A 15,621-nucleotide genomic window follows, 5' to 3' on the forward strand; every position below is an offset into this window, starting at 1 on the left:
AGCAGCACACATTACAAAATGCAGCACAGATTAACTTGTGTCAATCTGATTGTATATTTTCACTTTTAATCAGCACTGAAAAGGAAGTAGTCTACCCAGTACAAGCCAGCATGTGGGGCTTTGAATCCTTCCATGTGGCAGCTGCTATCATGATGAACTGAACTAATTCATTATCATTATACAGATTAGGCAAGTATCACCATGTTGCCACAAACACTGGGAAAATTGTTAGTGAAATTTGTCCAGTCCTTATTGTGAGCCACTGCACATGAGCAGCTCAGTATATACTAACAATTGCCACACGGAGGGATTTGAACACATCCTCCTCATAGCAGCTGTGACATGCAACCAGAAATGAATCTGATGTTAGGAAAAGTGAATAGAGATCAGTGCAGTCTAATATAGGTAGGGAACAGAAGATGTTTAGCCGCATACTTATTCTGCAAGTTGATCCAGGACAGATCTATCTCATCTCGCTGATTTCATACATTTGGCATTTTCTCCTTCTCCATTGGGGTCTTTATTATTTGTTTCCACTTTGCAAGTCTTTTATCAGAACTGTATTTTATGAGTGAAATCCAAAATTGCCTTTAAGAAAGAAATTTCAAAATGAGGGTTAATCCTTCCTTGTCTTGACCCCTTTCCTCTTCACCATCAAGTCTTTGGCTTCTACTGAATGTACTTGTACTCTTTGTTTATTTTTATTTTTTTTTAAATCAAAAACCTGGCATGAATTCTGAATAATGACAAGAATATAGATGATAGATGTCAATTTGTTTCAGTTTGCCAACTAAAGTAATAAATAAAGAAGAGTAAACAAAATCTAAAGGTCTTGTTCTCAACATTCTGCACTTGTTTGTGCATACATGCTAGCTTACCAGTAGTAAAAATCCAAGTCCAACCTCTTGCTTCCAGAAAAACTAAAGCAGTTACCCTAAAATACTTTCCCTAAAGATTTAATGAGCCGGCTTTGTCTCACTCACTCAGTCTTCTCAGTGCTTTGCTGTAGACCTCTATATATTTTGTTTGCTTTGCACCAATGATTCTTTCTATAACCTTTCCTTGCCCTCAGATTCTTCAGTTGCCAGGCCAAGGAGATCAGTGGAAAAAGAAGATGGTAAGAGTATGGAGGGAAGGGAGAGCACCAAGCCAAGAGTAGCAGAGTTTGAGCATTTCCTCTTGCATTTTAGGTTACTGAAGATTGATTTATGCTTCACTACTACTTTTGTCCATGGCAACAGTACTAAACATTCCTAGATACATACTAATTGGGAGAAACATAGTGTGCGGACCAAGCAATCACAAAAGTAGAGTCAAGTCTGGTGGGGAATTCTCCTGCAACAGGCTTCATTGAACTGAATGGAGACTCCCGTTATTTTCAAGAAAGCTTGCATAAAAACCTTCCTGTTGGTTTCTTTCTAAAGTCCATGGCAATTCTTTTGCTTGTGGCATCTGAAAAGAAGTTCCACCTCAATCATAAGGATTGGTTAGAATCCGGATCACTGTGACTGGCTATGGGCCACTTCCAGCCTCAGAGGCATGATGCCTCTCAATACCAGTTGCAGGGGAGCAACAGCAAGAGGTAGGGCATGCCCTCACCTCTTGCCTGTGGGCTTCCCAGAGGCATCTGATGGGCCACTGTGAGAAACAGGATGCTGAACTAGATAGGCTTTGGGCCTGGTCCAGCAGACCTGTTCTTATCTTCTTATGACTGCTTGGCTGAGATATCGACAATGTGGACATGTGATCTGAAGGAGTATAGTGAACCACCCCGGTTCTGTAGATCTAAGTTCAAATTTGTGGGCTTCCATCTAAACTTAAATATGTTGGAATAATGCTAATCACTTACATTCTGAATTGTTGGAAATTATGCTGCATGCATATGTTATGATATCCTAGGATAGTGCTATAGGTTTCGTTCCTTTTGGATTAGGGAGCACTGGAAACTTTTATTATAGTAATTATTGTTTCATGTACAGATACAGGCAGAGTATAGTAGCAGCAAAGAGGCACTCCTACAGCAGATAGCAAATCACTTGAGAACTACTAGTCACCATTTGTGCTACTCTTTCTCCATTGCAAGTGCAAATTACATTTTTATTTGGTTTCTGCCTGCCCTTCCGCTGGAGGGGCTTTTCCTTTCCCAAACTCTGATAGGTATCTCATTCCAAAAACCACAGAGCAATTCACAGCTATTAAGAGACAACTTCCTGTCCTACATTCCTATTGATGAACCATCAGCTACCATCCTGGACTATTGGCAACTAGCTTTACAATTAACACACATTCATTTCCTTTTGCAGGCTTCAGAGCCTTGCAATATATAAAAGACATGGAAACTGCTTTTTGTGTCTCAGCACCCAGGTAGTTTGAGGGTATTTTACAGTTCTTACAATTAGCCCAAATAAGTTACTCCATGGGGTGGACTAAACAGGGGACTGTCCTGTCTCCTTAGTATAAAGGACTTTCAGTATAATCCTGTGCAGAAGTGAGTCCAGTTAAGTTCAAGTAGACTTAACCCCAGGCAATTTGTGTGAAGGTTGCAGCTTTAGGGTGCTTCCACAATACCTCTTTTCACTGTTATTGGCATTCTTATTTGCTCATTCCCATATTGCTAAGAAACAAGGAGGCTGTTCTCACGACCAGCCTAACCGAGCCTGGGGCAGCCCAGCCGGGGTTGGGCTGCTTGGGATAAATGCAGATCCCTCCTCTCCCTGTCTGCCTAACCCTATAAAGAAACCTGGCACCCGCATCCTCAACCCGGCTGCCAGGTATTGTGTGTCTTCTTGGGTTGGGCTGATTTCAACCTGAGGAGATACAGAGATGGGCGCATAGAGCTCCCGTCTGACGGGGGGATCCCCCAATGCAACAAACGTGTCGCATGTTGTATTGTGAGATGCCCGGAGTCCAGAACAACAAGTTCCAGCCCCAGATTCCTCCATCCTGCTCCATGCTTCACATAGTTGCACAGAGTAGGGCTGCCTGTATGGGAGCATGGAACATGCTCCCACCACCTTAAGATTGTGGGGAAGGGAAGGTTTACCCTGCATATTCCCCACCCCTGCCCACCTGCGCACAATGGTGATTGTGAGAATCGCCTCAAGATGTTGTTCCTCCCAAGAATTGCATTCCCATGTTGTCTCCACTGTCTTCCCATCTTAGATGCTGGTTTATTGTAATTTTTCGCTTAATTTCTACTGAGGTTGTAATTTACGCAATAGTTTCACTTAGTGAGGAGGAGTGGTTGGTTGACAAGGTTGGTTTAACTCCATTGTTCTATGTCACTTGCACAGTTTTTGCCATCTGCTCACTCCACGCTGTGGTGAAAACTGACAAGGAACCTATTCTCACGAGAGAGCAAAACCAGGCTACAGGAGCCCATCCCAGTTTTGCTCACTTGTGAGAACCACTGGGCTTGAGGGCCTGTAACCTTGGAGAAGCTGCTGCCAGTCTGTGTAGACCAGGGGTGGGGAACCTTGGCCCTCCAGCTGTTTTTGAACTACAACTCCCATCATCCCCGGCTGGGTTCCAAGGGCCAAGGTTCCCCACCCCTGGTGTAGACAATACTGAGCTAGATGGACCAGTGGTCTGACTCAGTAAAGGGCAACATCCTATGTGCCTATGATGACTCTTTTGGCTCTCTCTTCTGCCCTGAGCTTTCCTTCTCTGTCACCGCAGCCCCAGCATTCCACCTTCCCTCCATGCACCTGGCAGATGAATGGACACGTAGGAATCCCTAATTTAGGGAGGGAAGAGAGTGGAGCCTCTATAGAAAGCAGGTGGTTGGAATAGTGGAACCACATAAATGGGACGGGGGCAGGCTCTGTCTGCGGGGATGTGTGTGTGTGTGTGTGTGTGTGTGTGTGTGTGTGTGTGTGTGTGTGTGGGGTGCCTTTCCTGTTTTTGTTTGCTCTCCTCTTCTACTCCCTTTGTCTAGTGAAAGAAGGCTACGCTTTTTCTATATTTAGCTTTGCTGAGGTTTCTCACTGCCCTTCCCTGAAGACTCCAGCAAGTGGTAACAACAAATGGTTCCAGATGACTACCGCCCAACACACACACTTTTTTGCGATTGTACAGGAGCTAGCTCATGCACATTAGCTACAAAATAGCATAGAGCTTGCACAGCATTAACATAACAAAATAATAAACTTTTTTGTTGTTAAAGCACACTCCTGTCCTAGGGTTCTTCAACAACAGCCATGCTTTGTTTTGTTAATACTATGCTAGCACTATACTATACTATACTATACTATACTATACTATACTATACTATACTATACTATACTATACTGAACCTTAGGCTCCTGTCTACGATTTGCCCAGTCAGATGACACAAATCACAGTTTTCTCAGGCTTTCTGCTTTTTTTTTTTTTAATGTATCTAATTAAATTTTAACTGGACTTTTTAACTGTGTTTTTAATAGTTGTACACTGCCTGGAGATTCCTATGTCAGGTGGTTTATAAATATGAAAAATAAATAAGTTCCATTCATCTGCTCTTCATGTGCTATCCAGCATACAAGATCCCATGCAATGCCAAATATCTGATGCAACATCATTCAAAGAGAGCCAGCGTGGTTTAGTGGTTAGAGTGCTGGACGAGGACTGGGGAGACCCGAGTTCAAATCCCCATTCAGCCATGATACTAGCCGGGTGACTCTGGGCCCGTCACTTCTGTCTCAGCCTAACCTACTTCACAGGGTTGTTGTGAGGAGAAGCTTAAGCATGTAGTACACTGCTCTGGGCTCCTTGGAGGAAGAAAGAGATATAAAATGTTTTTTTTTTTAAAAAGTAGCCAAATGGCTGTGCCTCAGGCAAGAGAGATTAAACAGAGAATAGAAGGTGAGATGTTTTGCTAAGGTGAGAACTATTGCTAAGGTCAGCTGCTGTCTTGCATTCTAATTGCCATCTATTTGGTACGTTTATGTTTTAATAATGATTGTAAGTCATCTCCTAGCCTGCAATAACTTTATCACTATAATTGCTTGTTTCTTTGATCATAGCAACAAATAGAACGGCAGCTGAGATGCCTTGCATTTCAAAATCCGGGACCACTGCTAGCAGACTTCAACCCTGAAACTCGGGAGCAGCAAAAGAAAGCCTGCATGTCAATGATAAACCAGGATTGTTTTAATAATACAAAGAAGTAAGATGGTGCATCCAGCTTACGCTATATTTTAAAATTGGATGTCTTGACAGTTCTCTCATGAAACAAGGTGAGGTGGCTGCCTGGAGCAGCGGATTTCTGGTACCACCAGGGTGGCTAACTGCCCACTGCTGCCTCACCTGCCTCCTCTACTGACCATCACCTGTACAGATCTTGGAGCAGTGCCTGCCACATAGCTTAGCTGCTCCAAAATGGCCTTCTTTCCCAGCTCCACCCTCACCCCCGCCTGTGAAAGGGCACAGGCTGGCAAAGGGTGCAGAAGGAAGTGGAGTGAGGCCAGCAGAATGCTAGCCTACAGCATCTCCAAGGAAATGCTCTGGGCCTGCACTCTCCTTTTGCAGGTGAGAACAATTCCTCCTTCCACTCCTTTTCTTGGCTTTTGAAAACTTGGGGCAGAGTAGAGCAAGGGCAGCTCTGGCTTTCATTGTTCCTGGGTGAGGTAAGTGGGGGAGTGAGGGGGGATGTGTTGGGCTGGGAGGGGCTGTGTGTGAGAATGTGAGTGAGAGAGAAAGAGAGCAGGAAGTAAAGAGAGTTAGAGGGGTTTGGAGAAAGACAACGATGCAGTTGGCTGGGAGAGAAAGAGAAAAAGGAAGGAGGTGATGGGCTGTGCACAGTCAGGAGGAAAAAGAGTGTGTCAAGGAAGGATAGATGCCACAGGTTGTGCGAGGAGGTGGTGGAAGGAAAGAGAGAACGGGAGTGGAGAACGGTCAGGGTGAGGGGGAAATGTGTGGTACATGGGGGTGAACTTTGGCTGGTGCTTTCCATGCTGTGGGAAGAGCCACCATATTGCTCCCTCATCTCAGGCATCCCCAGGGCTGATGACTACTGTTTATAGAACACCATAAAGAACTGCCATGCTCTTGAAGCCAGGCCATTATAATCTAAGGCTGCAATCTTATGCAGTTTCTTTGGAGACCTAACATGGGAAGGATTGGGCTTTAGGCCAGTCTATAGTAGCTGGACACACACACAAGCTCATAAGTGGAGCATGATGTTACATCCATTTTCTCTTGTTCATTCCCAATGTTTTTATAAGAGATATCCTTTTCTACTTTAGCCTGCATCTTGAGAGCAACAGGGATGATATTTAGAGGTTCAGTACAGTTTACCATGAATATTACTTATTCAAATGAGGACAGGAATACATTTTACAGGGACTTCTGTGATTCTTTTTTTCAAACTCTCTTATTTTAAAACAACTCAGCTGCTGAGGTTGCATGTTGATGTGGAAGACCGACTGTAACATGCATGGACCCCCTCCCCCCCACTTAAAATGCTTTTTTGGTTTTGAAAAGATGGAGGATTGATTAGCATCTATTAGCTTCTTTAGGTTTCTTTTAAAGCTCTGATTTATACAGATTGCCTGACTTGTATTTTAGTCAGACGTAGGCAATAAATAATATATGAATTTAAAGGAAGTACTCATAATTGAGTACATGTGAAGCTCTATTTACATGTTATTAAGGGTATGTATAGTCTGTGTACAATGTATGCATGTACAACTCCATACACATTCACACATGTTCAGAAGACAGAATAGTACACTTCCTATCTGTACCCTGCATTTGAGGGAGATTTTACTCAGGTTCACTTTTAAAATGAACATATGTACAGTAATCCACACAAAAACATGTACATGTATTCAGACACGAGTTTGCACATATAAAGTAGTGTCTGAACAGGGCTTGACAGATGCCCTCTAGACACTGTGCCCTGTCCCTAGGATCTGTTGGCAGTTCTTGTAGGCACTTTGGAGACCACAGGCCTGAACTTATTTGCTATGTGTTTTACACTCAGTCCTGTATGTTTTATCAGCTGCTGTTAACCCACTGTTCCTGAGATTTCAATTGTCCTGATTATTATGGTGATTGTCCTTCCTACTGCCAGTCAAATGCTAACTGTTGTTGGCTCTCCCTGACTGCGCATAGGAGCTTTCCCAGACAGCAGGATGTTGTACACACAAGGCTTTTACTCCAAATCTCTTCCGACATGGAGTGTGCCAGTCCACATATTAATTAGCTGTATTTCCCCCGAAGTCCCTGCAAGCTATCAGGGACCAGTACAGACATGACTCTGTTTCCCCCTGAATTGAGACTGCATATTCTGGCTTAACCTGAAGTATGTCTGGCTTTTAAAAAATCCAGTATTTCCAGAGGCTTTAAACAAACCCCGAGGTTTCTGCTATGCTCTGATGTTTTTCTTTGATGTGTGGAGGTGCCATTGTCAATAATTTGGCTTACTTGCACTTTCCTGGGTTTTTTGGGGTTTTTTAAAAAGTTTGCTGGATGGACTTCCGTAACACCACGTGTCATCAAAGGAGAGTTTGACAGCTCAGTCTGCAGTGTTCTTTGAGTGATTTGCAATTGCAAGCACAGGCAGGAGGGGAGGGGTTGTGGAAAAGTCCAGAAGGGGAGGAGGAGGGAGGGAGAAATTCCTGGGTTAAACACAAGCACATGCAAAATGTGGGTCTTCCTATGCTTTCAAGTTTGGTCACCATAGGAACACAGCTTACATATGTGTAAGCTTAACAATGGAGACTTCAGATTAGATGTAACTTGAGCCCTTTATATCTGAGCTTATTTTTCTTCATTACAAAGAGATAGCAATGATTTCACAAAGGCAAGTTCATTATAAAGACCAGCGAAGATTTGGTTCAGATTTGGCAGGTTGGGGTTAAGCGTTCTGTTTTTTTGACTTGTCAGTTTTGTGGAAATCCAGCTGGCTGTCAAACTAAAAAAAGTAAGACTGAAGGGAGGCATCTTGCGCCTCCTCCTGGGATGTGATTGGTTGGAGGAAAAAAACGGAGCAAGCAGTAGGAACGCACAAAGGAGAAAGATCGCAGGGAGTGCGGGGAGGAGCCCACAGCTATGTGAACTGTCCATCTAATCCCTCGAATTAAACTTCCTCGAATCTACTGCAAAGTAGATTCACTCCTCAGATACCCCGCAGCATAAAGCCATGGCTCCTCTTGACTATGCTTAAGAGCTTTCCCAGACAGCAGGCTTTATCACGGATTTACTGTGAGGCTTTACAGTGAGTTTGAAGTTGCCCCAAAAAACCAACACAAAAAGTGGATATTTAAAATTCTGGATATAAATCAGGTTACACTCTTAACGCGCATTGAAAAACCCAAATTGTGTGTGAAGTGCTCCACAATAGCTTGCACAGACTTCGGGGTAAATCTGGCCGCTATGTGAACGCACACCTCCATTTCAGCAGAGATGCGGACAAAAGGTTAGGTGTGAAAAACTTCTAGGAGATACCAGCCAGAATGAAGGAACTCTGGGACTTGTAGTTCCTGGGAAAGCATGTCAGTAGGAAGGCACACAACTAACTCTCTCTCTCTCTCTCTCTCTAAACAATAAGTCTTAAATGCAATTCACAGGGTGATTAAAAGAGTAAGTAAAGCATTGTTGGAGAAATTATCCTGTAATGCTAGGGTTCTTTATAGGCAGGGGCCATATTGTTCCATCAGATTCAAAGCTTTATTGATCATGGTATCCGGTTTCCATCAATCAAGGCAGGGGCATAGCAAGGTTGGAGGGGGCCCAGAGACAAGATTTTAAAATGGGCCCCTCGCTGATACACACACACACACACACACACACACACACACACACACACACACACAAACACACTTCACAATATATAGTGCACTCACACTCACATCCCCATTATGAATACAGTGAATATCTAGTTCACATTGAATCTAGTTTTTTTACTCTCTGCTCCTGCCGACCTCCAAGAGACTCAACATAATTCATAGGGGGTACAACATGGGCGGGTGGGGAGTCATGTGATGTGCCTCTGGGGGGCCCCTTGAGGCGATAGGGCCCCAAGACGACTGCCTCCCTTTGCCTAAAAGTAGTTACGCCCCAGTACCAAGGTGAGAGAGAAGAACCCCACAAAATGGTGGTTAGAGATTATATGATTGAGTGAGTGAGTGAGTGATTAAGTGCCATCAAGTTGGTATTGACTCTTAGCAACCACACAGATTATATATCAAAGCCTTATCAGTTATGCAAATACATTTGGTCAGAATGAGTACCCGTACATTGTATTAACCAATCATGGTACTCTAGGCTAGATACATTTTTATAACTACTGTACATGTCCAGTCTTCAAATCACACAGAGGCTATTGTTTTGCGCTCACAGCATCTTTCCCAAATACCACAGACAGGGAATAAAACTTTGGTTCACTTCTCCATCTTGGATTTCTTTCTTCTATGTTAGATTTTCCTCCAACAGCATCCTATTCTAGTATAGGAGCTGTGCACGCTCCTATTTCCTGCTCGTAAAAAACACAATGCTGGAGGATGCCTGGACATCAGTGAATATCTGTTAAATGTCATCTGGGTAGGAGGGCTTCATCCTACCGAGCAGGCATATCCAGCTGCTGAATGAGGTAAGAGGAAAAATCCCCATACCCAGCTATCACTTAACAGATGATCATGATTGATGTCCAAGTCTCCAATTTTGTTTTTTTTAATCATACAGGAGAAAATGGGAGTGCACACTCTCGAACTAGGGTAGGATGCTTCTCCTACTCCTTTCATTATTGTGTGAACTGCCTTCTAGAGTTTCTTGTACAGGTGTGCTCTTTCATTTTGTTCTAGAGGAGTGGCTGGGTTGGCATCTGTTCAGAATGTTGTGCTTGTTCTGTTCTGCTTCCAACTTTCCTAAGATTTTACCGGATCAGGACACTCCAAAAGATACACTCAAATGTTTGTAGAAACATCCTCAAGGATGTCTAGGCTCACATTTTTTTCTTGGTAATTGACTTTGAACCTAGGCTGGGCCCCTCCGGTCCAGGAGAAGGTGTCCCCCATCCATTGCCTCTCCATAGGGATGCAGTGTGGACAATTTACACATGTACATAGCTGTTGCCCTGCATATTTTAACTTGGGTTTGAATGCCTTGCTTTCAAACTGCAGTTCTCAAGTTCAAAATAATTTGCTTCACGCACCAAAGGAGCCACTAAAATGCTCTTTCTTATTTCTTATAGAACTGTGAAGAAATACGACAAACATGGGTGGCTGCTTTCCAGTAAAATAGATCTATGTGACTGTTTGGACAAGAACTGCTTGGGCTGCTTCTATCCCTGCAGTAAATGCAATTCAACCAAGTGTGGGCCAGAGTGTCGATGCAACAGAAAATGGATTTATGATCAGATTCAGATAGAGAGTGGTCGAATTATCAGATTTCCATTCTGATTCCCACCCCCTCCTTTGTAGAGCATATGCTGAACTTTATTTATGTATTTATTGACCAAAAAATTGGTGGGGTAGTCCTTGGGTTTCTTTGGTTTAAACAAGTTAGAAGGTTAAACAGGTTAGTTAGTTTGGTTAGTGGAAGGTGAATTTCATCTTTTCTTTAGGTTAAGCCTATGGAGTGGAGGGGTTCCTGGGGGTGGGGGTGGATAGAGTCAGCTGCATTGAGAGTAAAGCGGCTCAAAGCCAGCAGAAATAAATAGAAGAAAACAACACATCATATAGGCTCATTATTTCTTGGTTTCTCCTATACAGACTTGATATAGATTACTGTACCTTATTATTGCTCACATGAAAATAAACTATGTGTCCTGAAATCTTCATTCCAAGTGATTCTTGCAAACAGAAGGAGAGTAAGGAATACAAGGTTAATGAAAGCCTCTTCTTGTTCCCCAAGAGACTTGCACAACTAGAAAATTGATTCCTCCTGTTTATTGTCTGTGCAGAGCAATCCAAGGAAATGTTTAAGTCCTGTGGGCAAAGTTTCAGAAAATAAAGCTAGACATAAACTATATCAAGCATTAGCTTTTATTGGTACAAAGAATAGACTCTAAACACATGCAAGGAACAGGTAGTTTAAAAGTTACATTCTCACCTATTTTACATCAGTCTGTCTGCACTTAAATTGAAAACATACAGTCTATGTGTTCAAGAAAACTTTCAGATGATTAGAGTGTTTCAACCAATATTAATGTCATGGTTAAATTTCTTTTTCTAAGTTGCTTACTCTTGAGATACTACTGTGATCATATTAAAATGCAGGACTGCTGATATTTTACCTTCAGGATCATCTTTGTTGTAAATGGCTATAAAAATAGTCATGGCATATATCAGAAATCTGGATCTATAAGATTTTGCATGTAATTCTAAATGGCTGACATCCAGACTAATGATGTGCCAGTACTGCTGATAGATTTGACTAACATAGCATGGGGTTGTGTGGGTGGGGGGGGGTTGTAAATGACTTCCCTTTCCCCTGTAATCACTCTGTGCCACCCAAACGTATGCCCCTGAGGGCTGTGGAGGCCTTAGGGACATATTTATGGGTGGTTCAGGGTGTTCTATGGGCAAAGGGAGGTTGTCAAAACCACCTTCTTGTACATGAGCACCTGTGCTGTGTTAATCTGGAATTCAGCAGCAGCACTGTGGTGTCTGGACCATTAGTCTGGATGTTGGCCAATATATACTTAGATAAATATAAATACTCCAAGAGAGATGTACACTCATGCTGAAGGGCAATATTGACATACTTTTATTCAGGTTAATCTCACCTTCCATACTGTTTGCTTCTGCTTCATAGTTTGTTAATTAATGTGCCTATATGGTTGCATGCTTTATATTTTGTACATAATCTTTTAATTAAAACATGTACAAATTGGGTTATATGTGAAACTCTATGAAAAGTTATTGGATTTCTCTTCTCATTGTGTGTCCGCTTGGCTGTAGTTCTCTTGACTCCAATTGACCCCCCACAAAATTGGCTAGGTGGCCTTGACCTTTTTTGTTCTTTAAGAGAAGGGAGAAAAATAGAGCTAGTATACAATTTATCCTCTCTCTCTCCCTATTTGGAGGCCTGGTTATTCACTTTCATTTCCCCCTCATCAGCTTTTATTATGGGACAGGCAACAACTGAAAAGCACAATTGATATGCCAACAGGCTAGGTTTTCAGCTGGTTTGGCTTAGCTCCATAATGGTCAGTGGCATATCCTGTTGATTGAACATATAGCAAAATGCTATCAAAAAGAGTCAATGAAACCTAGTTTTAATAAAGAAAACCAAGTGAAGCATTCTAGAGCTTAGCTTGTTTTGACTGTGCTAAGAAAGAGAGGAAAGTGTGAGTCATCTTTTCCCATCTTACAACAGAATTTTGGACTTCAGAAATATACACAACATATTCTCTGTGTCATACAAAACAACATGTTGCCAAAGAGCTGTGCCATGGCAACTCACGATCGAGAAAACTGGCTTCGCGGAGTGCTTGCTCCACTAACCTCATTTAAGGGGAGAGCTACTTTGGTGGTCTAGCCGCTGTTGAACCACCCGGCTTGCCTATGAGCCAGGCAGGGGCGTAGCAAGGTTGGAGTGGGCCCAGAGACAAGATTTTAAAATGGCCCCCCCCCCAAAGTCCAGGGCCTCCGCACACCCCAGGCCCCCAAGGATTTAAGTCTGATATTCCAAAATAAGTATGCTGCCTGCAAATACATTTCACTGAATACACACACACACGTCACAATATATAGTGATATACATTGAGTACTATACATTTGTATTACTTTTAATGCCTAGAACACACTAGAAAGATGAATTATTAAAATGGGCCCCTCGCTGCAGATTAGCAAAGGAGACTTTCAACCATGCAGGGTGAGCCTATGTTTGTTTTCTCAGAATTCTGAACAAATTCAGTCAAGTTTGATTGCAGGAGGTTTTTCACAGGAGGCTTTTAAAGCCCTTTAAGACACATCTCCTCTGGAATGGAGGTGCTGCATTCACATGTTGGCCAGATTGACCCTGAAGTCCCTGCAAGTTATTGGGGAGCAGTTCACACACAAGAAAAATAAAATAAAAGCACCACACATGCTTCACAGTTCTCACTCACACCTTCTGGGTTGCAAAACAACTTGAACATAAGTGCATTTATAAATGAATGAATGAATAAATAAAATTAATAAAATACTGTTCCAGAAGTTTTTGCAATTTTCTGCCATGAAACAAGCCACTTATAGGACTTTTTAGATAGTTTTTTTTAAGTCAGCAAATTTTCCAAGCTGTTTCAAAATAAATATTCAGAGACTTCTCGGTCCCTCCCCCCCCATATCCAAGCCCTATGGCAAGCAGATCCCTATATAGGGGCGGGGGGGTGGGAAAGGTAACCACAAAAAAGGAGTTCACACTCTACCTGGCAAATGCTGGTCTGGGTTAAGCAGGGCAGCAAGAGGTCTTCTGCTGCAGAGAACACTCTGGCTGCCTCCTCCTTCCTGGCTGGCTTGGGCCCTACTCGAGTTCAGGCTTCACTGCGGCCTACACGGAGGCCTCCGTGGAAGCCCCGCCCACCCGCCGATCAGCTGAGAGGCGGGAGAAAAGGAGCTCTTTGCAGCTTGCCTGCTGCTTCGATTGCGGCCAGCAGAACAAGCAGGAGAGACGGCGAAGAGGGCAAGTGACTGAGAGGCCTTGGGGCTGGGCAGGGGGCAATGGGGAGTCACATGAGGTGCCTCTGGGGTGCCCCTCCAGGCAGTGGGGCCCCCAGACAACTGTCTCCCCTTGCCCTATCATTGTTATGCGCCTGGAGCCAGGTGGTTCTCATGATGGGGGAAAACTGGGCTGGGCTCCCTTAGAACAGCATAATATAATAGCTGCATTAGATTATGCTGCTCTTTGAGGCAGCAGTCCTCTGCGTGCTTACTTTGAACTATTTACCAATGAATAAGGAAGACCTCTGAGTAAGCATGGATAGGATTGGGCTGCATGCCTCACAATCTGTAGTAGTAGATATAGGCTGAAAAATAGTGACTTTAGGCTGAGTGTCTAAAGCCAAATCCCAAGGTACCACACTACTCCAGCTCTTGTTTTGGTAAGTTAATGCTGGGAAATCCTACACTTCTGGTAATTTCAAGGCAACCTGTAATATATGTGCTAATTGCTCTGAGAATACAAAGCAAGTGGTCTCAGCTATGGACATCTGTTTTCATAGAGTTTTGGGAACTGTTTTGGGGGGAAGAGCAGGTGGGTGATCTTACTGCAAAATAGCTCCTGGGAGATTGGTGGGGGGAGGTCTATTTCCAGTAAAATGTGACAGTTTATGCAGTATCCAACAGGACTATATCCATATGAAACCAGGGTTTGTTGGGGTGTGTGTGTTAATTTTTTGCAGCATATTCCATCAATTTCAAATTTTGACATGTAGCCCATCTGGTTATAATGCAATTTGTGCTTGGACATACCTCTGTTTATGTTTTAAGTGCAACTGGTCCCAATTAGGGCTCCACTGTGCTCACTAAATGTAACAACTTTCCTCCAATGCCATTTTGAAATAATTTGAATTTTGAATTAAAAACATTTGTATTGAAATTAGGCAGATTAAACCTGTTTGTTTAATTGGCTCAATTTCCTTGTTGGTTTAATTTCTTTCTACAGCCATTTTTGCACATATTGGACTTACTGCAAATGACTTTTTCTTTGGGGTGTGTATGGAGAGGATTGTTTCTGACCTTGTCCAGCTGTGGCTACTTCATGGTTCTGCAGACCACATTAAGTTATGAGTGTATAAGTATAAAAGTATGCACAGTGGTATTTTCACATGCATTAAAAGGCCCACATGAGTAACCTCAAATACATTACATTATATTAATCATCAATAGGTCTCTCCTGACACATTTTAGGGCTCACAAGAGTATTGTAGTGCTTGCACAGTAATCGTAGCAGACAAGTTTGACTATAATAGTATGATCCCAAAGATTCATAGATCGTGTATTGCATGATAACATATCTGCATTGCTTTAAAAAGATGAGCTGTCATCTCAGGGAGACCCATGGCTCCAAAAAGTCTAGTTGTTTCAATCCCGGATTTTGACCTTTAAGCCACTCCTTTGGGTTTCAAAGGATGTATTCAGACATATTTTGGGCAAAATGCCAACAGGTCCCACTTCATCATTTAATAGAAAACTAATCTGTCCTGCTCCACTGCTTATACCCATCAATATCTGCTGAGAGGAGAGCACCACAGTTAATGTTCACCAGTCTCTGTCTTACAACTATGCCAGAAAATGCACAAATCACATCCTTTGAACTCTTTCCAGGCTCCTTTTAAAACAGCAACAGCTAACAATGGAAATATTGCTTACAATCAATTTTCTCAGCCAGAGTAGAGATCTGATTAAGGACTCTCAGTCTCAAATCAGACGACTTTGGAATACAACCTTTACAAATATTTCAAGATATGATCCAGATACCCTGCTTTCTCAGTCTGTACAATCCAGCAACCAACACAATACCTGAGCTGTAAATTCTCAGGCAGATTTTACATCCTGGAGTTCTGCATGTCCATGGAATCAACAAATAAGCTTCTATTTAGATACTGTTTAAATAGTTTGATGGTTTTTGATAGATTTAACATTGATTTACTTTTAAATTATTGTAATGTTTTGACCTTTTTATTTGTTGTTTGTATTGTTTTGTTGTAAACCA

General features: G+C 42.6%; 1 protein-coding gene across 9 annotated transcripts in view; it reads left to right on the plus strand.

The window, feature by feature from the left end:
• Nucleotides 1-11,824, plus strand: part of ARL14EPL (ADP ribosylation factor like GTPase 14 effector protein like) — a 29,230-nt gene extending 17,406 nt beyond the window's left edge. For 8 of the 9 annotated variants that reach the window (XM_053290724.1, XM_053290727.1, XM_053290728.1 and 5 more), the window contains exons 3-5: nucleotides 1,073-1,117; nucleotides 5,004-5,146; nucleotides 10,175-11,824. In XM_053290724.1, coding sequence (XP_053146699.1) covers nucleotides 1,073-1,117; nucleotides 5,004-5,146; nucleotides 10,175-10,382 — 396 coding nt within the window. In that variant the 3' untranslated portion in view covers nucleotides 10,383-11,824. The remainder of the gene's footprint in view (nucleotides 1-1,072; nucleotides 1,118-5,003; nucleotides 5,147-10,174) is intronic. The other variant, XM_053290730.1, reaches the window with a different exon arrangement.
• Nucleotides 11,825-15,621: the final 3,797 nt, after the last annotated feature.

The sequence above is a fragment of the Hemicordylus capensis genome, chromosome 2 (genome assembly GCF_027244095.1).
Source record: "Hemicordylus capensis ecotype Gifberg chromosome 2, rHemCap1.1.pri, whole genome shotgun sequence".
In the NCBI taxonomy this organism is placed as follows: domain Eukaryota; kingdom Metazoa; phylum Chordata; class Lepidosauria; order Squamata; family Cordylidae; genus Hemicordylus; species Hemicordylus capensis.